This window comes from Ammodytes marinus (genome assembly GCF_949987685.1).
Source record: "Ammodytes marinus genome assembly, chromosome: 9".
Lineage (NCBI taxonomy): Eukaryota > Metazoa > Chordata > Actinopteri > Uranoscopiformes > Ammodytidae > Ammodytes > Ammodytes marinus.
The window spans coordinates 24,958,702-24,984,768 of NC_137213.1; the positions used below are offsets into that span (position 1 = coordinate 24,958,702).

Below are 26,067 nucleotides of genomic sequence, written 5' to 3' on the forward strand. Positions count from 1 at the left end.
GTTTTATGCATTTCTATTTTCTAAACATTTCCACCTCTGTGAGGGAATATTCTAATATTAATATTGATTATTAAAATTACACTGTTTGCCTGTCTAAATCTAGGATAATAGTTCAGCTTTATTAAATATTAGAAGACACTGTTAGATCAACTGTACCGATAAATTCTCATCTCCCCATGCCAAGGTTGTATAAAGATCAGCTCAGACCCAAAACATTGATATGCTTGGCACCCGAGCCTACATATTGCAGAGAGTGTGTGCTGAGGACAGGCAACATGATCAAGGTTGCCATAGTTTCTTGTTAATGATTAAGTATCCAATAGAATGTCCACACCTGCTGCATGCTTATAATAACCTGATTTGGATATGCCGTAAGAATGTGTGTATGCTGGTGTGTCGTACAATCTTGTGTGCATAGCAACATATTAAAACTGTGATTAAAACAGTGAAACTCAGGAAGTTACCTTCAGAATTGGGTCGCAATACACTTGTTTTACTTGTGCTGCTGTCCTCTTCTCCTTGACCAAGTTTCGATCAAAATTTCTGCTTAAGATATATAAGTTTTCCCGAAACTATTTCAAGACCGAGTTGATCAGCTTCTGGCCAGCTTTTTATTTTGTTGATATTTTGACTCTTTGAAATGTCTTGGCGTTTCCAGGTTTTTAAAGCACAAATCGAAAATACACTTGAAGACAGGTTGATTAAAACCCATTTGGTACCCGACAGAATACAATATTGCAGAATTGCATAACTTTATTTTGTCAACAGGTGTAAATTAATATTTTGTGTACATGGGTGAACAGGTACTCAACAGCCTCACTCACAGCTGAACTTTTCCTAGGAATTAGGGTCTTTCTTTGAGAGTGCATTCTCCAACCATGTCCTTTGAGACCTGCGAGAGCTTTTGAACCTCATCCAGGTCACACAGTTCACACACATGTTCACAGTCTTCCACGGGAGATCTGCTCAGACTTAGCCATCAAACTCTTCTGCCAGGACACAGGAGACATACGACCCGACACATTACCTATATATCATTCATATTAATCTGTACAGCCTGGTTTATTCACAGTGCAGTCAGTGACTTAATCACAACTATAGGAACAACAGCAACCTCTGTATTTGTTTTTATGACATGTTTCAGTGGTCACCATTAACACAAACTGTGGTTTAAACAATAGGTGCTAAATGAAAGACCCTTAACAGCCCCATGAAGGGATCCCAGCAGATGTTATTTGGTTGCACACAGTTCAGTGAAAGACTGAAAAAAGTGGTGCATCCTTTTCATTCCCAAACACAAGATGCATTACCTTTTAAACCTCACAACTATCCGGTATGCAATTTAGAACAGAGTGAGATGTCCCATTGAGACTTTGGCTTAGTTTTAATGACTGAATAACAACCTGAACTTAAACTCAAAGATCTTTACATTACCCACACTTACCGTTTAGTATTATAATGTCAATACATCTAACATGTCATTTACTGGTTATTTCCGGATGTTTAACAATGCAGCAACTGCTATCTTTCAGTTTGTCTTTGTGGAAACTTTCAAGCCCTCCGAGGTCACCCACACTTACTGACTCATTTGTTGATAACACAGCCCAGCCATATACGCCCACGGTAAACTCAAACTCAAATGATGCTGAGAACCACAGAAAGAATGAAAATAAAGAGTTAAAGTTGTAGTTGCAGTGTGTAAAGAGAATTGCCGTTTGTCAGAACAGAGTTGGTAGTAATGGAATATAATATTGATTAGTATGTTAATAAGTGTATAGTGACTTGAGAATAGAAGTTGGTTCTATTATTATTACCTTATAATGAGCCTTTCATATCTACAAAGGAGCAGGGCACCCTCCACAGAGGCCGCCATGTTGCTCCACCGTGTTTCTAAAGTAGCACAGAACAGACAAACCTAACAGCCATATATATGTTTTTATATATAGTGGGTATCCTCCGGAAATGCACCCGACTGAAGACAAAGAAGATACCATAGAATTGAAAACTAATGACATCTTCACTTCATCACTTGATATTGTGGTAAGCCTTGACGCTGTGGTGGACGATGCGATCTTTATTAACTAGCTTCTTGTCCTTGAAGGCCACCCTACCTTCTGTAAAATTCTCTAAACAGGAGGGTAAGCAACGGAGCTTTGCAATCTAAAACGTTCATCACTAGATGATGCCAAAATACACATTATCACACACTGCAGCTTTAATGTTGTGAGTTGTGCGAACAAGAATTAAAATGTATAGTTCATTTAAGTTATTTTGTAAGACACTGACAAAAAGCCTGTTGTCACATACTGTATAGATACCTGTCTTGCCACTCTCATGTCTCATCCTTAATTTTAGTCTCTAAAATGTGAAAAATAAAATACATTTGGGATATGATTTCCAAGTTGTTTAACCACAGAGGAATTCCCTAATGGAAAGTTATTGAACCAAAATAGACCGCAAAAATGTGTTTCCACAGCAGAGCCAGTCAGATGTTAGAGGAACTCAAGGTGGAAGGCTTTTGGTATTTAGAGTGTGGTAGTCGAGTCTCACTGACAACATTGCCTCTCAACAAGCTCACAGATATTCAATAATCCGCCCCTAAGTGAGCGGGTGGCTTTGCATCCCCAAACGGTTGCGGGTATTGCTTTACACGAGTTCCATCCCTGACCAGTCTGTGTGTGTCATGCTGTGAGTGCATGTGGTCTCATAATGCCATCCACTGGTTCTGCAAAACCAGCACGCCAGACAGCCAGCACAGCAGCAACTGCTTTGATTTTTCCATAGAAGGATGACTCACCCTCCAATGATGACTGACCCATGGCTTAAAGGCCAATATTAGCCCTAGCAACGGACGCTATGGGGGTCCATAATCGATGCTGGGGCCTGAGCATCCTGCTGTTTACCTGAGTCCTCTCCCTTGGTCATCTTATCCAAATCACAGCAGGGACGAAGCCACCCGAAGTCCACACCGATCTGGAGAGTCACACGAGGTCACAAAGTGGACGACTGTACTTTAAAGGAATAATTCAACATTTTGTGAATATGGGAAATGCACCTGCTCTATTTGGTAAATGGACTGCACTTATATCGTGCTTTTTTCCAAAGTGCTTAACATTCTTTGTCTCATTCACCCATTCACCGACACACTCATACACCTATAGCAGCTACCACACAGGGTGCAAGCTAACCCTCAGGAGCAGTTTGGGGTTCAGTGTCTTGGTTTTGTGTGTTGGGACTGTAATGCTGGGATGTGTTTATATTTATTCGATGGAAACGTTTATTTAAAATATTTAAAACAAAAGCGGTTATCGATCTTCCCAACTAACTCTTTGCTAGAAAAGAAAATAAGCATGTTTCCCAAAATGTGGAATGATCAAGTATCCTTTCCCGATGTCCTTCATTGTGTTGTCTCCTGCAGTCTCTGAGCTCACCTCAAAGAGACAGACAGTATATACAGAATAGACACCCCCCCCCCACCACCACCACCCCCCAGGCATGCCGGGGATGAAGGGACGCAAATCAAAGGGTCGGTAGGACACAGAAAGTACATTTGAGACAATTTCAGACTGAAATAACAGCAGCAGTGAGCTCACGGCTTCCTGTTGTCATCTTCCTGTGCTCTTCTGCTTGTCCTCTGAGTGACACTCACATGTTCCTTGTAAATTGAATCAGACGGTTAGTACACTTCGTACACACTGTGACGCGGTTTGAATCTAGCACTATCAGCTTCCCATGACTGGAACTAATCACAACTGATTGCCTTGTCTCTGGTTGCTTTTTTGTTTTGTTTTTATTGTATTAGAAGCAGCCTTGTTAGAGCCTGTGTGTTTTCAGATAACTGTCTGTCCATTATTGTGCATGACCCTCTGGGAAGAATTTATTTGGACACTCACTTGTGCATTTATTTAATTTGTATTGTGTAATTTTCACTGAAAGGAAGTTAGGTTTCATATAAAGTTGGGGTTTTATTGTGCATAACAAGGCATCTTATTTTATGTCCTTGTTATGCGGAAGGTTTTTAAAGTCATTATTGTACTTATGTACAGTAAATGTACTTTCCATCCAAGATTTAATTTTTAAGGAGATTTCCAGGATAAGCTACCTACAGCACCACAGTCTTTTGTACAGGTCCTCTCACAACAGATCTTATAACATGGAGCAAACCCGGTACAAGTATAGTTAGGTAACAGCACCATGGATTACCTCATCTTTTTCTCTCAAGAGTCCCTTCTTATTTCAAGACAGAACTACAATTGAAGATGTTTCGTACACTGTTAAACTATAGGTTAAAGCCCAACAAGTGATGGAAATCCAGCACTTTGAAGGGACTGAATTCATTTGATTAAGAGTCCTGAAATACATGTATTCTCCATATCAAATGGTACATGGTGGGGGGAGGCAGAAATAAAGTCATTACACACACATACACACACACACACACACACACACACACACACACACACACACACACACACACACACACACACACACACACACACACACACACACACACACACACACACACACACACCGTCCACCCCATTGCTTGGCAACCAGTATGTTTGCAGAGCATGGAATTGCAAAAGCTTTAAACCTCAAAACACCTCAGCTGCCACCATTTTAAGGCTCTAGGTTTGTTTTCTAGTTTCTTTATTATAATGGTATTGTCATAATTCATCTTTGAAATGTATGAAATAATGCAAAGGCTATTAAAAAAAATATTATGAAACACAAAAGGGTTTCCCTGATCATTCTGTTTTAGTTGTTCAGTTTAAAACCCAGAATCTAGGGCTCTAGGTTGCCATGCGGCAGAATAGAGGTCAATATATAATATATTGATATAAATTACACAAACATGTGAAATTGCATGTAAAATACCATGCTAATAATACTTTTTAATGTCCACATATCTGTCATTAAGTCGTAATGCCAGTGTTTCATCTCACTATTGACTAAAAGACTGCTGACTGCGTAAAAGTATGTTATTTAGTATAATCACAGTACAAAAATATATATACTGTATATGTGAAATATGAAATAGATCTAATAGTAGGCCTTCGGTAGTTTGGAGACATACTGAGTTAATTTACATCCTTGCTGATGCCAGGTACCGTATGTCCAGAATAGACCATATTAACGAAATGGAGGAATGGATGGCATTCAGATGACTGCACTGAAATAATAAAAAATAAAAAAATCTAATCATGGGCCTGTTTTGGAGTACTGCAGCTGATATATTTCATTACCCCCTCTCTTTTTTTCTCTCATTTGAAATGGATGATTCAGGGTTCACCTGCACCCCTGTCTATGTCACTCCTAACTCCCTCTGTTGGCAGGATAAGGGTGCAGACAGCCATTCCTCCTCCATAGCCCGTCAGTGCGATCACCAGTCGCTTTAACCTCAAAGCTTCCAGGTGTTTTACTCAGAAGATTTAGTCATCAGTCACTTCCTCCTGTTTCCTCCTGTCTCTTCCACACCCCTTTTAGGAAACATCAATACGTTGTAAACTAGTGCTGGTCGTTGATGGAAACGGGCTGTTGAAAGCAAAACAAAGAGCTCAAAAGAAGCTAAGCAAGCTCCATGGAGATGCAGAGCTTGTTGAAAATGTTTTGTGCTTTGTCACATAACATATGGTCATCCATTTAATTGACTGTGAACATAAAGAATATTGATGATGGAACTTTAAACATGCCATGCTTGACAATGTTGAGCATTTACTGGGAATACAATTGCAGCATGTTTGCAATAACTAACATAAATAGAAATGCATTTTGCATTTTGCTTTGTATGCATCAACATAGTGCTGCATACCAAGCGTTACACCTTCACCCCCTGACCCCACCACTCCAACTGGGACTTGCATGGAAACAGTGCAGAAAAAACTGATAGAGTCCCACTCTGGCCTCCCACCTGTTAACAATGACGTTTATTAAAACTTGTGTTTTAGCTTTGTTTTTTTCCCCCTGCATGCCAACAGTGACAGCAATATTCCGAAGAAACAAATACAAATTCATAAATTCAGGCCATTTAGAACACATGATTCAAATTCAGCTTGCATGCAATATAAATATAAAGCAGCACTTGCTCATCAGAACAGCTAAATACTAAGAAAGAACCTTTTATATCCACGAGCTGGCCACTCACAATAAGAACAGCGCTAAAGTCAGCGTGATATTGGAACAGAGGTTTTTTTTTTCTGGCTTCCCATGTCTCATGATCACAACCATGTGATCGCCATGTGGAGGGTGCGCTGTATTTGTTTAATACTCAAGGAGAAACCCTTCAATGCTCCTCTTAAGATGGAAGATGGAGGGATGGAATATACGATGATACTGAAATCCATGATACAAAGGGCATAACATTGTTAATTTACTGCAAAGGCCTCATGCAGGGACAAAGATTACTCCAGAAACCTTTATTGGTCCACCATAAGACTCTTGGGGTATCGGGTGTGGCTTTATTCAGGACAGCAGAAGTGAAGGGAATTCAATTGGTTCCTGCTCTCCTCTCAATGGGTGGAGGCAGGGAGCCAGTGCAGTGACGCCTGGCTCCCTCTGTGTTTAAATCACTCACATCCAAGCCTTGGCCCGGGCCAGTCTGGATATTTTTGGAGACTGCTGCCAGGGATCCATAAAATGCTTCTGCCAGATTGAGAAAGATTTTGGAAAAATACTTGATTCACGCTTGCAAAATGTTTTGTCTTGCACTGAAAAGTGGAGTGAGGGTCAACTGATGGATTAAGGGCCTTGGTTTTGTTGTTTATGAGTCAAAGGAAGGTGTGTCTCGTTCTTACAATTTACATAAAAGGCAGAGACAGGGAGAAAAGCACCGCTGCTGGAGCATTTTTCCGTATTCGTGTCAAGGCTTTTCAGTGGAGTTTTCGGTTAATTGTATAGCTGTGTTTTTATCAGATTACAGCTGTCACTGTGTGGCATCACCAAACTTGATCCTGCTTAAACACTGTCTTATGTGACACAAAAATAATAATCTTATTGTTCCAAAAAGCTGGCTGAAATTTAATCACATACATGCACCACCAACATGCAGCAATTGAAAATGTGTCCTCTTCCCCACTGTGTTCAGCATTGTGCAGCGGCTGGAGACATTAAAAGCACTGCTTGTGTTTACTCCTGACAAATATGGAGGCGGGGGCCCTGGTCTCCATGGAGACACTCATCTGTTTTTTTACAGACAGTAATCCAGGTGTTGGAGAAGGTCGGCAGGGTCTGAAAAAGTGATAATGAACTGTGGGCTTCAGACTGCTATGAGATGTAATGAGAGTTGATTAAGTCGCTATGACAGACACACACATTGTGGATGCAACCACGGACACACATATAAAAGATTTAGACTGCCAGCCACTGAATGAAATTTTTTTAGCTTATCTTATTAGTTTAGCTCAAGAATGATGTGGACTGTGTGTATGTGTGTGTCCCTATGCGCAGTGTGTGTGTGTGTGTGTGTGTATCTTCTCAATCAATTTCACTCTTCAATTGTATTGTTATGAAGTACCGACTAAATAGATTTTCAAAAAGGACAATGATAATCAGTACAATAAATGCACAGGAAAATCCTCCACCAGGAGGTCGGTCACTCATGTCCTCTTCACAATGAGCTCCCACAGAGGACTGCCATCTGACGGTAATCAATCTAACAAGTGTGTCAGCAGGCAGGTTGTTTTTCCTTCCATCCACACTCGGAGATGATACCCCATGGATTGTATCAGAGCGAGAGAGCCAGTCCTTATTTAAGACTGATATGGGGTCTCAAATGACTGGGCAATACAGGTCATTATATCATCAAACCAAACCAACTAATGGACAATGCAATCAACTGTGGTCCACATTGCATCGGATAGAACTTTTCAAACCTGTAAAAGAATAAAATTATGATAAGAAGATGATGGTCCCAAACTGTAGCGCTTTAAGTGAAAAGGGTACCTCTGCTGGTAGACTACAGAACAAACCTACATTCTGTGGAGCAGTGGTGGAGGAAGTATTCAGATCAGTATTGAGGCAAAAATGCTCTGTATGTGTGTGTGTGTGTGTGTGTGTGTGTGTGTGTGTGTGTGTGTGTGTGTGTGTGTGTGTGTGTGTGTGTGTGTGTGTGTGTGTGTGTGTGTGTGTGAGTATAAGTATCAAACAACAGACATGTTAAACTGTATACCTTAGCACACAATAGGTGCATTTCACCACTGCTGATACGGCCACATAAATACTATAATTCCTGAGCACAACACGTATTGAAATGATGGTTGACGCACTACAGGCCACTTAAAGTAGATGAAATGAGCTGAATGGACAATGTTTCCATCAGAGCCTCAACTGAACCGTTCATTCAGCATGTTAGCCATCAAATTTTCTTGTTACTTGTGCAATGATTTTAAAAGCAGAGGCAGAGCAGACAGTATTCACGTGTATTGTATTTAGACGGTTTAATCATACGTATGTCTCATCTTTATCAGCCAATTATACACATGAAAATATTCAAATGGAAGCAATGTCACAAGAACAAAACAGCTTCACCTATGTTTTGAATAGACATGATAATTCAAAGGTATGGAATACAGTTCAGTGACATTTCTTTCACCGTCAGCATGTCCAGGTAATCAAGCTAATGCTGCCAAATCAAAAGTCGTTACGTGCCCTTCTCGACTGTGGCTGACGCTATCTATCTTAAGACAAGTACCTTCTTCTGTGGAAAGCTTTCAGCCGCAGTTTAGTTTTCTGTCTGATTTCGTACCCGGCTCATTGATTTTTCTATGACATTTGCCAGGTGCACTCGGCTGATTAAAGCACTTTGAGTTAAGGGGTCTGGACCAGCTCCAGATCCAACACAGTCTAGATACAGAAGTGGGGAAGCCCCCTCAAGTTAAGTGCTGCTCCGTCGGTGGACTTCATCAGCCTAAACGTTGAAGTTGTTTTACAGAGATCATAAAAAATGTCATTCTGAATGGGTTTTATTGCAGCATATCATCATATTTTATGGGTGATTTGCTGAAATGCAGATATGATGCATAATATAGTATTGGTGCTGAGGAGGACCATGCAAACAGGCCTTCAGTGTATTAAGCATGGAGAAGCTGTGCATAAACTCTAGTAACTGTGGGGGGAAATTGGATTTGGGCAATTGGCTTGGGCTCGTTTAACTGAGGACAGGGTGTGCTGAAGATTAAGAGGTCCAGTCTGGTTACACATTGACGTAACTCAGGTGGATTGTTTGTATTCTACCACTCCTTTGAGAGTATACTCCAAAAATCCAACATATTTTTTATTCTTATTCTTCTGACTGACCTCAGACTTTGCAAACGTAAGAAAAGCTTGTTTGTTCTTAGATCACCAGTAGCTTTTGAAGATATTAGTTGTTGATAGTTGTGTTAGTACAGCCAGAGCAGCACTGAAGTGTAAATGAGTTTGCAATGTAGTTTAATTGGCTTATTAGGCATGAGTCATGGTGGCTTGCTGTCCTTCTTTCTTTGTTGCTTTTGGTATGTTTGTGTGTTTCCAGTGAGTCATTGTTTTAACCATGTTTCAACTTAAATTTTCTCGTGTAGTATAACTCTTATCCAATCAGTGTTGACTAACTTTTATTGAATTATGATAATCGATTATCATACTATGTTTTTAATTATTATCATTTGGAAAATTGTATTGTCATATTCAGTTGTGATTTGTGCCACAGTAGTAGTGGATGGTATTACTGTAATAAAACAATTCGCTCATTCAAACTCTTGGTATTATTTCTAAATGTTTACCTCTGTTATATAAATCACATCAAAGATATATTTTACTGCCATTGTTGCCTTAGCTTGTAGTTACTGAGTTTCATGCTGGTTCTTGGGAATGGAAATCGATGCAAAACTGGCTCTCTGTTGTCATCTAGTGGCCACACTGTCACTTTCACTACACATTTAGTAATGACAATGGCCCTGCCGTTTACAGAAGACACTTTACTCTCTCAACTTTTCAATCAAATCAAATCAAATCAGTTTTATTTGTATAGCCCAAATGATAAGAAATTATAGAATAACTTGCCAAACATCTTTAAACACTACAGTCTGAATCATATCTTTTCACATGGTAGTTAGTCATTTCAAATGATAATCACATCATTATTTTTCTTCTTTATATGAGTTTGAAGTCATCCAGATTGAGCTATTTTCTGTCCCATCAGTTCGCTTCACTGTGTGGTGTCCTTGGCAGTTATGGGCACAGATCATTTCCTGGAAGCAGAAGAAATCTTCCCATTACCACATCGGCTGAACTTTGTGTGTACTTTCTCTTCTTGTGTTTTGCTTCACAATTCAGGAAGTATGTGGATGGCGGTTCCCTGATGATTAATTCATACTTCTTGAGTAACGTTCATCCATGTGTAGCGCAACGATTATTACACTAAAGATAAGTAGACTAGACAGCTGACTAGACAGTTTTTCTATTTGATTTAAGAAAAACGATTAAACCTTATATATTATATGAAAGAATCTTTTTACCAAGGGTTTTAGGATGCTGACCATGTCATTTCAATAAATAACGTCTCTGCTGTTTCCCATCAAATAGATTAAAATATATATCCTATATATTTTTTTTTTTAATAAAACGGTTAACATGTTTCTCATAGTAGCATCATTTCTGAGGAAAAGAAAGAAAAGAAAGCATACAAAAGAAAATGTTGTGACTGTGTATTGTTCATTTTTTCTGGATTTCCTTTATTTTTATTGTAAACCCCCCAGATAGTTTTAGCTCCTCAGACCAATGCAAACTGTATAAATGAAGCGATTAAAGGTAGTCACATCACTATTTAGTTGAACCACTTGCCACTCATAAACCAGCTGTACCTTTCTAGAACACTCCTATCCTCTGCAATTTATTTTGACGTAGAGAGAACAAGGTCATACCCTTTACATTATTTTATATTGTTTTAAGTGTCTATTGTTTTTTAGTTATCTGTTCTGTATTGTCTTTGACTTTTTTTCCTGATTGGATAAACAAGTTAACCGTGGACTTGAACCTGATTTGTTGTCAGACGACATTCAGCATTTCACACTATACTGTAACTTTTCTGATATCTTTTCATAATATGATTTAAAAGTTGTAAAAGTCATTGGTGTTCTAGGAGCAGATTTAAGGATTACCAGATGGTGGAGCTGTCCACTGCTAAATCACTGCACAGTGTATGTTGGAAGTGGCCCAGTAGATTTAAAACCCCAATTCCCAAAAAAGTTGGGATGCTATGTAAAATGTGAATAAAACAGAATGTGATCATTTCCTAATCCTTTTCGACATGCATTCAATATAAGTACAAAGACATATGTATTTCTTTAAACTGATAAACTTTAAAGTTTTTTGTAAATAAACAGAATTTTTTTATTTTGTGCCTGCAACAAGTTTGATACATCTTTTTTATTATATTGTGGATTGTAGCTGGTGAAATCCTTAAACTTTGCAGAATTTTTTTTTAAACTGTTGGATTTATTATTATTGCTTGTGAAGACTAAATCTTTAGTTTACGGGATGACCCTTTATATACATTCATGATAATACAACCTGTTACCAGTTAACATGTTTATGTGAGTAATGTTTCCAATCATGTGTTTTTTCTGCTGTTTTACCAATCTTTTAATGCCCCCTGTCCCAACTTTTTTGAAATGTGTTGAAATGTCAGAATATGCATATATTTAAGAAAAACAATGAAATAGATGGTATAAAACATGAAATATATTGCATTTGTATTGTTTTCAACTTGATTAGCCTATATGTCAAAAAGGATTAACAAATGATCACATTCTGTTTTATACACGTTTTAGATAACGTCCCAACTTTTTGGGAATCGGGGTTGTGACAGAAACTAAAATCATGTCGTTGCTGGCGGGATGGGTGTTTGAAATTCTCTATAATTCTTCTTTCATTTGCTAAAAATAGGCAGCTAAAAGTGATTCAGAATCTTGGTTTCGTGTACACTGATGACTGCTCTCCTCTTTTGAGGAGAGGCATGTTGGGACAGGAGCCTGACGTGTGAGGTATGCGTTCCTGTTTGGATTGGTTTTGTCTTCCCTGAGGCAACACTTATAGTAGTCATACAGCAGGGTGGGTGGATGGGGGACCTTATTTTCTACCTCCCCCACAGATGCATGTACGGGCTTTTACACACCTGCATATACAAAGGAAAATCTCAACTCAGCTCTCAAAAACCACTGTTGTTAAAATGTCCCTATTTACAGGAAACTGTACTACTGGCGATTGTTGTGTCCTCTTATGGTGCAGCTGTTGTATTTGTATGGCTCTCGCAGAAGGATAGAATTACTTTTTTTTTGTATACAAATTCCATGAAAACCAACCAATATCATTAATTATATTAACATGTATTGCTCATATTGCCAACGCTTTACACATTTTATTCCTAACTCTTTTGAGTAGTTACATCATTTGCACCTTTACACTTCTACTACGCTATTTCAAAGACATTTCAGACATTGTACTTTTACTCCGTACTATTTGTCTGACAGTTTAAGGTACACGTTATACCGATTAACATGTTTTATATCCTACCTGTCCAGTGAAATCCGTGTATCTCCAAATTTGGAGATTTGTTTTCATTCATGGGTTAACCGTTAAGGAAATTCTCTTATTTTCCTTCTTTAAATTAAATATGTTAAAAAAAGTAAGAAGGAGAAGTACTTGGGTTTGTTGAAAATTGCGTTGTCAAGTAGTATTTTTTCTGGGCTGATGAAAATTTGATTTTGTAAAGATAGTAATAAGTGGAATAGAATAGAAAAAAAACAATGACAGGGACCCTTTTCTGTCGAATAACTTTACCTTTGATACTTTAAGTACATGAAAGGTTTTGAATGTTCACAATGTGGTTATGCTATTTTTTACTTAAAGGTGAAGTAAGCAATTTATTTTTCTTAATATAAGTGTTAAATAGCTCTTTAATCACACAGTGATCACTGTGTAGTGTAGTGTGCGCGTTTCATAAAGCCGATATCTCAGTCACTCGCTCTGCATGTAATAACCACAGTGCTTTTCATAAACTTTTTTATTTTTATTTTCTATCTTATGTATTTATATCATTGCATCTTGTTATCCTTTTAATGTTTAATCCCATGTCTAGAAATTATTGTGTCTTGTTTAGTACTTTTTATTGTTCTTACCTGCCCAGGGACTACAGGTGGAAAATAGCAGTTTGCTAAAACCTGGTACAATGCATCTCTCCTTTTGCTCCAAACAAGGTTAATGTTTCTTTTGTACATTGTCCCTGTTCAAATAAAGTTATAATAATAATAATCGGAAAATAAACTTTTCGGGGATCCCACTACTGATAACCAATCAGAAGAGGGAAAGCTACAAACCGGCACCTGTCTCACTGCCGGTGCACGTGCAGAGCGACAGATGGGTGAATGTTTATTCTTTATATGTCCATGATGTGTATGCGCCTACAACGGCGGAGCAGGTAAAAATCCTTCCCAATGTCTGTTTGGATGGTTTTTATCATGTTTAATCACACTTATGGATCTGAGATGATGCTAGATAACTCGCTGCTTGAAGACCGCAGTGCATTAATGTGGTGACGTAAGGACGAGGGAGGGGACTGCTAGCTGCAGTCACTGACAGGAAGTTAGCTAAACTGACCATTCCGCTTACTGAACCTATAAGTAAATGATCTGAATTTTTCCTCCACCACTGAAGAAACCTGAACAATATAAAACTTACAATTTTAGAAAAGAAATGGAGGTTTTATTTTACATGATTTCAAAGAATTAATGGCAAGACTACAAGCAAAGAACAAAACAACAATAAAGCCATCACATCCGAAGCAGATTTATACATAATGGGTAAAAGTTGTTCTCCAAAAGCCTGTGTGGTTTAAAGAAATATTTTAATAACATTTATTTCCAAGAGAAATGTATTATTGTTGTTGTCATCTATAATATTTATGTCTATTGTCAAACAGTCCAGGCTTGGTATGTCTCAACAATAAAAAAAAAAGAGGGATGCCCAATTCTTCTGATGCTATTTCATGCTGTCTGTGTGCTCTATGGAACACTGAAGAATGCGGTGTGTTTCCCAACAAATCACATACACCAACTATAACACCTGCAAATATACACATTATAAACACCACACAAATGCGAATGAATGAGTAGAGGCTGGATCCACTGCTTGTCCTAGACAAAATCCCTGCTTGGCTGGCCTGTAGAGCTGGCCTTGGGGTAGCGTGGAGCACTCCCTGAGCTCTTGCCGGAGCAGTTGCAGCAGAGAAAGCTCCCTCCGATCATGATGAGACAAGCAGATCCCCATCCAACAAACAGGGCGCTTCCAAATTCATACCTGTGAATTATTCACACATTACTTTGACAACATAGCAGATTTTTGTCTTCAAGTTTCAACTGTCTCGACTGATCATATTGTAATAGTAATTCACAGTAGCAACGATCAAACATCACAACAATCTCCTTTCAAGCCGATTTACTACAGTTTACTAACTGAACATGATGAACATTGTATTATATCTATCTACAATATCTATATTGTCTGTATGTGAATTAAAACAAAACAAAATTAAACTAAAATTAAAGGAGAAGTTAAAAAAAAAATTAAATACACTTATTTGCTTAATTTCTGAGAATAAGGTATGAGGATTGAAACTGTATTTTTTTTCACAGGTTTATTCGCTGAACTTTTTCTTGCTCGCCTGTCACGACTAGCCGTTTCCACCTGTTTTCAAGCTTTATGCTATGCTGAGCTAACCAGCGGCTGGCTATAGCTCCATTAGCCTACCATGTCATTTTTAAAATATCAAAAAATATCTTGAGTGTTTCATGTGAGATTATAATGTCAACTGACACTAGAACAAAAGCATAGTAATAACGTGTTTGTTTGGCGAGTGTCCATCCTCTGTGTCATTTCATTTCATGCCCCCTCAGTGATACCTGATCATTACTGTGAATTCCAGACTGAATGGCTGCAGAAGTGTGACCTCACCTGGAGTTAGTCGGAGTGAATGGGTTGTAAAACTCCTGCGCTATTCTGTGGCCATACCAAGACGTTCCCACCAGAACCAGCAGACCTGAAAACCATTTGATATTGTTGGGCTATGCATCATGTTCATGAAGATAAAATAAAACAAAAAAGCCAAATCATTTGCAAAAACCGTTGCAACATTGTGGGCCAAGCAAAAATACAGTAGTGTTGTGAAAAATCTTTAGGTGTAGGTGATGTTTAAGCAGTCTGTGTCCACTACTCTGAACTGAATGGAAACTTACCAGAGAAAATGAAGACAACCCCTGCAGCCAGAGCCACTTTGTCCTTCAGCTCGGGTTGTTCTGCCATACAGGTGGTGCACCTCATGCCCACCGCTGCAACCAGGACAGAAATGAGGCTGAAGATGATGGCGGCCAGCATCAGCCCTCGCGTGCCCAGTACAATCCCTGGAGACAAAGATACAGCACAGGTTGATTTGAGCAGGGTTCATTCATTTTCTAATCTCATGGCTTAGAACGTTTTTTATCTATTTATTTGTCTTTGACTTTTGAGCATATTAAGGAAAGTTGTTGAATGTACTTCCTCTAGAGTTGACACCAGGATGTATTTCAGTGTGTTATCCTTACTGTTACTTCCTATATTATTATGGTAAAAGCTTAAACAAAAGTTTATCTTATGATGTGTAAATCTTCAGGGAAGCAGTTAGTGTATCGTTAGTTAACTATCTGAAATTAATGTCAGTGTTTTTCTTCCTGTTTTGAACAGGCACAAAACAGGCGGGAGTTGAGAAGACATGAGTCACCTCAAGCTGAGGTGTGCTTCAAACATTCCTTCGGGGGTCGCCTTTTTTGTTTTTTATTCTGGTGAGACAGGCCTCTTACGAAAAAGAAACTAAAAATTCTATTTACAAATATTTACATTAACATTTGAAATTGAACACCAATCCATAACGTGTTTTCAAAAGGATGATTTAAAAAAAGAAAAAAGGGTATGGTCAGCTGCTGGTATTTGGCTGACATGTCCCTGCACGCCAGAATGCATCTTGAAGGGAGGGAACGGATCGCTTTGTTGAAGCTCTAGGGAAGTTTAAATGACCAGAGACATTTTCACATCATTATTTTACAGCACGGAGACATTTGAATTCTAAACGTCTTAAATGTAAGAATTTCCTAAATTCATCATTTGAATTTTAAAAAGTAATTTAAAAAGAAAAATCAACATGTTTGAGAAAGGCATCATTGTCCTAGGACCCCTTTTTAATCCCACGCCTCTATTTATTCCAGGGAAATTCTATTTATTTATGACGCAATATTGTATATATTAAGTTATATTATAGGATGAGTTGTTGTTATTTGTAATGAAATCTTAAAAAACATATAAGGAAAGGAAAAAAAAAGATATGTACGACAGCATTACCTGGTAGTTGGAGAAGTGAGTCATAGACTTTACACTGGATTTGCCCAGTGCTCTGTGATGCACAGGACTTCCACAGCCCTTCGTGCATGGCCTGGGCTGTGATGATGTTGTCTCCTGAATAGGACGAAGCTTTCCATTCCACCATGATTGTGGCTACTATCGCGCCAATGAAGCCCAGGAAGGCCAGCGTGAAGCCAAGGAGCTGTAGACTGGCGTTGGCCATGGGGTAGCCTTAGAAACTGGAAAAAAATTAAAATAATAAAAAGAAATGAAAAGCAGAGAGATATGTTGAGAGTAAGTTTGCCAGATGGACTGTAGTTCCTGCTGGTTTTGGGTGTTGGATCTGATCCCAAGCAGTGCTGCTGTCTACCTGTGCATCCTCCAGGAATACCGTGGAGGAGAGGGAGGGTCCAACACCCAAGAATGCCATCACCACAGACTGAGGAGAAGAGGAGCAGGATGACACCCAGTGGACGTGGTGATCTCCTGCAATCACTGAAAAAGCTTCTAAACCTCCAATACTACAATCAACCCCCAATGGAAATGCACAGCTGTGCGCATAGTTACATAGAAACACAGTAACACTGCATGAATTAAAACGTATGTATGTAAATGTTTTAGTTTTTGTTTTACTGCTGATTTGGCCAGGTTCCTTTTGTAACAGAGATAATGGGTTTTAAAAAGGCTTCCAGGTTTAATATACAGGCCTATTAGGACTGGTTTGCAGTAGTAGTATTTGTTAATTGTTATTTCTGATGGGTGTTAATTTACTTTTCCGATTTTCTCTCTGATCTATTTGTTTTGTTTTGGTAAATAGTGACTCATCTGTAACAGACTTCAGCTGAAACATATAAATATATACATTTTTTAAATGACCAAATACAAGTACAAATTGAGTATCATAGCAACAATTTGGCTGATTTGCAGAAAGCTTTTTCCTTTTTTTTCTCTTGAGCAAATAAAACCATGGCAGGAGTTGGCCACCGACCAAAGGTTTTGTCTTGCTTAGGTCAGACTTGTTCTTGTTTGTACTTTGTGTCCGCTGGCTTCTAGATCAACAAGGACATTTGTTTCAGTGCTGCGGGATCCCTGTTACACAGAGGTATGTTGAAGTTAATTTTCCAAAATAGAAGAATATGGTCAGATTGTTACGCGTTATTCTCTTTGTGAACAAATGGCAGCTATTCAAAAACATACGAGAGTACAATGCATGTCATTCTGTTCTTAAATCAAAGCATTATCGACTTTGATTTATTTCATTCACACAAGCTTTCTTCATGTTTTGACAGGGTAAAAAATGGACAAAGCATTGAGATTGATTCTGTTCCTATCTATGCTTCTGGGTCTCAAAGGCTACACACAGCCCTCCTGCCCATACAACTGCCAGTGTTTTTCTTCAGTTAAGGTACTGTGCGCTCATGAGCAGATGTCACATTTACCGAGAAACATGTCCCGGCAGGTCAGAGAATTCATTTTAATGGCATCCAATTTGAGATACCTGTTCCCCAACGCTTTAGAGGAGAGCCCCCAACTGACCAAGCTGATCTTCCTAAATAATGACCTGCGAAGTATTCACGCCCATGCTTTTGAGCACCTTTCTAGGCTGCACGAGCTTGAAATCAGTGGGAACCCCCTGCTGGAAAGTTTACATCTGGGCACTTTTTCAAATCAGGGAAACTTGACAAAACTCATGCTAAACTTCAACAAGTTCAAGACGGTGCTTCCTGGCATATTTGACAATCTTAAACAGCTAGAAACTCTGCAGATAAAGGGAAACGCCATATCAGATGTTCCCACGTTTCTTTTACTGAAGCTCCACAATCTGCATGTACTGGATTTGTCCCAAAATAAACTGGAAGGATTGAAGAGTGAAACGTTTTTCGGTCTGGCAAGGCTTGAGACCCTGAGAGTTAACAACAACCTCATCAGGAATCTCACATCGGACACGTTCGACAATGTTTCTCAGCTGATAGAGCTTCACTTGGAGGGAAATAACATATCGGAGCTGGACGACGATATCTTTCTTGCGTTGACCAAGCTGAAGGTGCTGAACCTCCGTGGAAACCTTCTCACAACCTTCAGCAACAAAGTGTTTGGATTTGAGGCCTCAGATTTGAGGGAGCTGAACCTAAGAGGCAACAGACTGACTACGCTGTCCTCCCTTAGCACTTTGACATCTCTCACCGACCTCATTTTGTCCTCCAACCAGCTCTCCTACCTTCCAATGGACATTTTTAGAAATGTTACAGTTCTGGAGAATCTAGACCTGTCTGAAAATCGGCTCACCTCGCTGCCCGAAAATATATTTTATGGTTTATTTTACCTCAAGTCCATCCACCTACACAAGAACAACCTGAGCGAGGTGGACACCAAACTGTTTAAGGACCAGGAACTTCTCGAGCAGCTCTACATCTCTGACAACCAGCTGAAAACTCTCCCAGTGGGCCTCTTAGACCCTTTCATCATGCAGTACACAGTGAGACTGCACGGAAACCCCTGGATATGTGACTGCAATATGTGGTATGTGCATGACTGGGTGCTGAGGAACAGCCAGAGCATAGAGATGCTGGACAGGATGCTCTGCCAGAGCCCCAGCTTTCTGAGAAAGCAGCCGGTCAGGTCCATTGACAAGGACCAGCTGGTGTGTCAGGTTTCTAGAGATGAGAGGATGCCTGATCTCAGAGGCTGTAGCCTACAAGCCTCCCATGACACCTTGATCATCAATTGTAAAGTGAACAAATGCACTCCACTGACAGTGAAGGTACAGATTAAGGGGGACGACGGAAGCGTTAAGGAGCATGTTTTGAAGAACGAGCCTGAACATTCTCAATGTGGCAATGAGACAATGATAGAGATGCCCTGATTCTCCCTGTTAACCAGACTTTGTTCTCTGTGCAAATAAGCCCTCATGCATGGTCTTTCTTCCTACAACGAATCACATTATATGTTCTGACCGTCACAGTCAATACCGTAAACAAACCTGTACCTCAGCAGCTGATATCCAGTTTACATGCATTCTGCTGCATGATAAGAAGGGTGAATGAACCCTTTTTCGTGTTGAGTTCACCCACAACTTTTTATGGTCATGTCACTGCTAAAAAAGAACTATTCGTGACATGTTTATCATCTGCTATTAACATGTGTTGAATGTCCATCCACACTGGCAGTGCTTGACTGTCTTTAGACATCTTGATAATCACCAGGCTAAAGGCGTTGGTATAACCTTTTGTCAATCTGAACAATCATCAGGACGTCAAGTGCAAAAAATCTCCTTTTACTTGCAATGAATTTTGTAGTTTTAGTACATCTGAACCTGAGAAATGTCAATAAATTGTAATAGTTGCAGCACAAATAATTTCTTTGGTTTCAAACATTTACCACTTTGAAATGGCAGGAAACATGGTTTGTTCAGGCAGTGAAGGAAGGCTTTAGTATTCAGATCATTTGCGTAAGATAGAGTTATTACACCACAATGTTAAAAAACAAAGGAAACAAGTATTGAAAAATGAAAAATTGTATTTGTGTAAAATCTTTTGAATAAAAGTGCATAAGTACTATCAGTAAAAATGTATTTAAAAAATATAGGTACATAGACTTGACCTTGTTAAAATGATGTGAGTTATGTAAAGGTTTATTATTACTGGTTCAAAAATGTGTCTACACATTTTAATGTTGTAGTTGATCAAGGTGGATATTATTTTTAAACCATTGGTTCATTTTACCTGTAACTCATCTTCACTTTGAATGTCAAATCTGGATCTGCAAAGTAAACTGATAATATAATTGTCCTCCATACGAGGTACAATATATCCCTCTAAAATACGTAAAATGGAGATACTAAATTGTAATCCAAGTACTCCAAAATTGTAAGTTTTATTTCAAATAAATATATGTTTTACCACTGCCTTGGCTGACATATATACTCTTGTGTATAGGGGATTGTGGTAGGGAACCATCCTGTCATCTCTGGGTTTTAAAAGTTGATGGAGACCAGGCAGCCCTCCTCTGATCACTCCACTGCTCCCAAACACTGGGAGGGATGATAAAGAGTGAGGGAGGAGGGAAGCCTCGACACAACAAGGCACACAGATGGCTACACCTTGAATACAGCACTCTAACCCAGGGTTAATAAGGGTCAAAGGCCAGGGGGTCGATTGGTCCTGGGTCCGAGTGGAGTGACATCACAATTCACACGACAAAAAGTGCTGGCTGTCTTACTCCCAAAGTTTGGAGGTAATCCTCACTTGACCGAAACTATGGCACTTAACAGGACATTTAAAGTACATGGTTAGCTAATGAGTAACAGGAGACATGGAAGTTGTTAAATGCATATGTTTATTCAGAGAGTGTGCTTGGGCTTGTATAAATAACTTACAGAAGCCAAAAGAAGAAAGTAACCGGATATGTTGCAGTAATAGCAAGCCAAATTCTCCAAAACATAATATTGGGGGGGGGGGGGGGGGGGGGTTTGCAGCGTTTTGTGAGGTTGCATGTGTCTGTAAAAAACTGATTTATTAATTTTAATTTTTTTTAAATGCCAAAAACTTCACAAATCTGGAATTTATATGGTATTATCTGTATATGGATATTCTGTATTTTGTATGTTACGTGATATTCAATACACATAAAAAAAACTCCAGTGCCATTATTTTTAGCAAAAATAAAAATGTATTTGATGATTCATGGATAACTGTGCATAAACTAATTTCACCAAGAATTTGCAGATTAAATTCAATATATTTGGAAACTTTGACATCTCCTGAAGAATATACACTTAAATTCAGTGGGTTGGAGCAATATTTTTTAATGAAACATTTGTAAAGCTGAGACACCTGTCGGGTACAGCATAGTTTCAGAGGTTAATAGAGTTACTGGTCAGCATCCATCACTGCCAATTACTCTCATTGCCTGACAAACTAACAGCAGCAGGGTCTGAGCGCTATCCGGAGGCTGGCTGAAAAGCAGCTCTTAACCCCCACGGTCGGATCCCATCTCTCTGTCCTGCTTAGTGGGCAGTTAGCGCCGGACACCACGCTCCACACAGCAAGAGGGGAGAGGACAGAAACAGAGGGGTGCAGACATTATCCTGTGACACACAAAATGTCCAGAACAACACAACGCACTGGGGGGGGGGGGGGGGGGGGGGGGGGGGGTTCCCACAGAGTTTAGACCGAGCCGGTGAAGAGGGAGGTGGCGAGGGCAGGGCAGAGTCCTTGGGACAAAGAGCAGAGGTCATCTAAAGACTCAGTGCCTCAGGCAAGAACTCAAGACAGTTTTCGATCTAAAAATATCAACAAACAAAAATATATATATAAATTTATATCAGGTCGCTGTGTATGTCTGTATCACCAATGTAACTATTAATAATATCAAACTGTACTCATAACAAAGTGCAAACATCTCAGTTGTAAGGACAACAATCACTTGAATAACTTTTTACTACTCCACCCTGAATGAGATCAGTCACTCATGAAATGATAACCAATACCACTTTCCATTATTTGGGCAGGTGTCTATTAGATCTTCTCTCTCTGCCAATGAGAGGGTGATATACATCCACCATGACACGATGGCCCAAACATCTCTAGAACACAAATAGGTCATTTTGCACTCTCAAAATGTGAACCTTGCTTGCAAACAAGGGTCAATATTTACCCTTCAGTGCACCCAGACCCCCGGGTGGAGTCTAAATTGGTGTTGCTGACCAAATTAAGAACAGCTGACCTGATGTAGGTGTTAAGTGGATGCTGGGATGTCACCAGAATGGTAATCTCATACTGGTACGCTGCTTTTTGTCTTGTATGGTCCCTAGTGGAGGATAACAAGAGGCTATAAGCTCCTTATCATCACATTACAATTATGGAGGATGAATCGGGAACTATGGCCCCTGTGTACCCGGCTCTCATACGACTATTCTCATTTTGTTTCCAGCTCCCAAGAAAGAGAGGGTTTTTATCATGCATTCATGGAGCCCCCTTCATTGCATATTGGAGAGTCACTGCAAGACGTAGCAGTCTGTTGCTGCAAAACAATTGAAACACCTCCCCACACTCCAACTTTCCAGAAGCAGAAGTATTTTCTGAGTAGGCCATTGTTTCACTATGGAAAGACGTACTTAAATGTGGCTTAAGTGCGCTTCACAAGTTGTGGTTCATTCACGTAACACTGCCAGAACACAGAGCTATCAAGTCCAAAGCTTGTCATGCTTAAAGTTAAGTGTCCGAGCTGGGAAGGCATCCTCTCTCAGCAGTTCTGCACTTAATCACAACCTGCAAGTTGCTAATGGATTCTTGTCCCACATGCTTTGCAGCTTTATTCTAAAGGTAGGTGGTTAAGGGGGGGAATTCATACTAAATCAAAGATGGAGTTAAAGACAAAGCAAGTTCTTCAAGAGGAGAATACACACCAGCCAGAGCCATTTTCATATTCCGGCCACTTAAAATATGTCTTTAAGTTGCTAATTGCTTTGTTCTGATATATAGCATTGATGAATAATGAATTACACATTCATAACATTAGATACAACAAGCCCTCTTTAAAGTATGCGCTATTAGAAAGTGACGTCATAAAACACACACAAACTGTATACATGTGTGCCATATTGCAAGTAATGACAATTCCTTAATTTATTACAAATTGACAGAAGTGTAATTTCAGGCAGAGCGCTAAAACTCTGATCATGATTCACAATATCTGGCTCGTTCATCAGTTGTTCAGCTCTCAGCTGACTATGTCCAATTATGTAGGTGCACGGCACGGCCATTATATTCTGACACATGTCCCTCTCACCTCCACACCAGCAAATATTTTCTTGAACTGTATGTCAGAAATCACTAACTAAGTGTTTGTGGTAGAGACTGCTCACACAATTCGCAAAATATATCAAACTGCAGACCAGGGCTCACTTTCCTGTCCACGTGTAAAGGCATATCACGGAGGTGAGGACTCGCCTGCTCAGCCACCTGGCCGCCTGCTTGAGCCACATCAACGCAGGCCCCTGTGACACCCTGGCATGTCACATTTAAACCAGGAAGTTGGTGTGTAAACTGTGATGAATGTCTACAATCAACAGTTTGGGCAATACTCTTATCTTTTGCCTTTTTTGGAATTGTTTACTTGTCACTTAGGTTATTTAAAACCAAGTTAATCATTTTACCGCTCATGTTTCTTGCACCAAGGGATTTCATTTCAGCATTATTTTCTACTGAACTTGGTGATGTTATCATTAGCTGTAAGAAAAAATGACACATTTCAAAAGAAAGACCCAAGTTGTTAAACTAGTATGATCCTGTAGGCTTGATTCTCTGTCAAGTTTGCTCAGGTAATGCCTCACTAATTGCCAGGCCAGAAAGTTGGGAGTTCTCCCTTTAAAGGGACACCTGCAGTGAAAGTGGATATTTACGGTCGTCTTCCTTCATGGGCATATGGCCCATAACTACAGAGAAAACGAGACATTCACGCCTCTTCAACGGCGTTTAACTCAACATCTCCTTTGAAGAAGCGATGACTTGTTATGCAGAGCCAGAGTTACTCTGTTTTAATGGTCACAACATCATCACTATGTGTGGGTCCAAGGTGATAAATTTTCCACTTCTAGTGTTACCGTGTCATGCCGATGCTAAATTCACCCCCGGAAGCTACGCTTCCACCACTATGTTGTTGAATTTTTCAAAAACAACCAGCTAAATCAAAAAGGGATGAATTGGAGTGAAGGCACAAAGAGCGTTGTCCATTCACCATTGATATCGAGTGCATAATCTATTCATTAGCCTTGATGTGAACCACCACTGACTACTTTGACCCCCACCATGCTCCATAACAACCCTAAGAACAATACTATGCCGATTCACCCACAGAGGCCAAGGCAGCGATGGTTTCCGGTGAGTGTCAGTGGGAGAGAAGCAGGGAAGCTGTCACTGTTGGCACTGTGTTTGTGTGGGGCGGCCATCAATCATGGAGCAGGCCCCACCCTGCTTCATGTTTACCACTCTCTGTTTTACATGGTTTGGGAAAATTCTGCATCTAACTGGAGTTTTGATTAGGGAGAGGGGTTTATGAACAATTGGGGGGAGGGGGCCAACACCGGTAAAGAGTTTCCTCAAGAATGTCCGTAATTTGTTGAAGCTCCTCCATTAAAACCACTCCAGCTTCTCCAGCACACATAGGTACATTTAGGAGCGACCTGTCAGCACTTCACGGCTCCTCTTATCTGAAGAGGACCAGACTGGCCTGAGAAGTTCTCCAAAAGCCTTTAAGACCAGGACCTTTGGGATCGGGCAACAATAAGCCTTCTTTAGCATGGTGAAAGTGACAGCATGGTCTCCCCCCCCCCCCCTTTCCCAGCCATTAAACCTCTTCCTGGATAAACAAGGGGAAGGCCCTTTATGAAGATGGAGAGGGTCACAAAGAGAGGAGCCATTGAGCCACTGAGGGGCCCGTCTTTGTTTTTGTCTTTCGGAGGGTCTTCTCAAAGGATGCCCTGATAGGAGGGGGAGCTCTATTTTTGTCTTTTAGTCCTCCTTAACGCCAGTCTTCTCTTGGCTGTGCCAAAACAGAGATGTAAACTTAATTGACTGTATCATTTGCACAAAGTGAGGAGTTTTAATTACTTTTAGAGTGACAGAGGGATGATTTGAGACACATTTACAATGATGTCTGTGTTGCGGAATTAAAAAACGTTTTCAGGATTTCCCACTTAAAGGGTTGCCAGATATACAGTATATAAACAATATAAACTTATGAGGGCAGAATCTTGTGCACCTGTTTCTCAGTGCTTTGAGGAACAAGAACCACTTTGAAACAAAGTTGTTACTTCTGCATTTATTTTCTATTATCATCTAATCCCAGAAATTCCATGAATATTAAATCAGGAACAACCAAACGGTCATGGATTGTGAGAGCGTGTTTGCCTCTGGAGGTGCCACTGTTTGATGCTGTCAAAGGGAGGCCCTGTCTTCTGGTGATGGGCTGCCAGGTCTGTTGACGGGTTGCCAGCTTTGGGGCAGCATGCTGCTGGAGCTGCGTTGTCTCTGGAGTGTGAATGAGGGGCACCTGTGACCTGGGGTCATGCTCTGCTTGTGTCCTCAGTGTGAGCACCACGCTCAGGACACACGCTGGGAACTGTCTGCTAAATGGACAACAATTGGACTGGCACTGCAGGGCTGCTGCTGATAAGCCATTGAGAAAATACACACTTTAATCACCAAATCATTTGAAATCGAAACTCACAGAATTCCTTGTCAAAAGGTTGAATCATAATATGAATGTCATCTCTCTTCTAGAGGCAGATGATGCAGGAAAGACACCTCAACACTAACGACATAAGCTTAATCCTCGATGAAACCACAATCTTATTTAGAATGGTCTACATTTAGCCCTGTCACTGCGTCTATTTCAGCATGATTTCCCATGCGGCACATATACATACAGGCCTGTCCACCCTCGTTCCCACATTGACGGCACGCCTCTTGGTCTCAACAAAACTTGGTCTCTCATGTTCCGCACCTCATATTAGAGGTATTGATTTCCAGCCAGAGCAGGTTTCTGTGTCACTGCAAAAGGGACGATCTGGTGTTGACAAGGCACACCGCAGGGAGGCTATATTTAAAATAATGCAGTGCAAGAGATGTTAATTGAAAATAATTTCCACAGATATGAGATGAAGACGAA

General features: G+C 39.9%; 2 protein-coding genes across 2 annotated transcripts; one reads left to right on the forward strand and one right to left on the reverse strand.

Moving 5' to 3' along the window:
• Positions 1–13,701: 13,701 nt before the first annotated feature.
• cldn1 (claudin 1) lies at positions 13,702–16,778 on the reverse strand. Its single transcript, XM_080034558.1, has 4 exons — positions 16,399–16,778; positions 15,264–15,428; positions 14,983–15,067; positions 13,702–14,328 (listed from the first exon to the last, which is right to left on the reverse strand). The coding sequence occupies exons 1-4, from the start codon at positions 16,619–16,621 to the stop codon at positions 14,166–14,168; spliced, it is 636 nt and encodes a 211-aa protein (XP_079890684.1). The 5' UTR covers positions 16,622–16,778; the 3' UTR covers positions 13,702–14,165.
• Positions 16,779–17,467: 689 nt separating this feature from the next.
• LOC307255776 (uncharacterized protein) lies at positions 17,468–20,081 on the forward strand. The gene is made up of 2 exons (XM_080034550.1): positions 17,468–17,500; positions 17,688–20,081. Exon 2 carries the CDS (start codon positions 17,696–17,698, stop codon positions 19,259–19,261), a length of 1,566 nt encoding a protein of 521 aa, XP_079890676.1. The 5' UTR covers positions 17,468–17,500; positions 17,688–17,695; the 3' UTR covers positions 19,262–20,081.
• Positions 20,082–26,067: the final 5,986 nt, after the last annotated feature.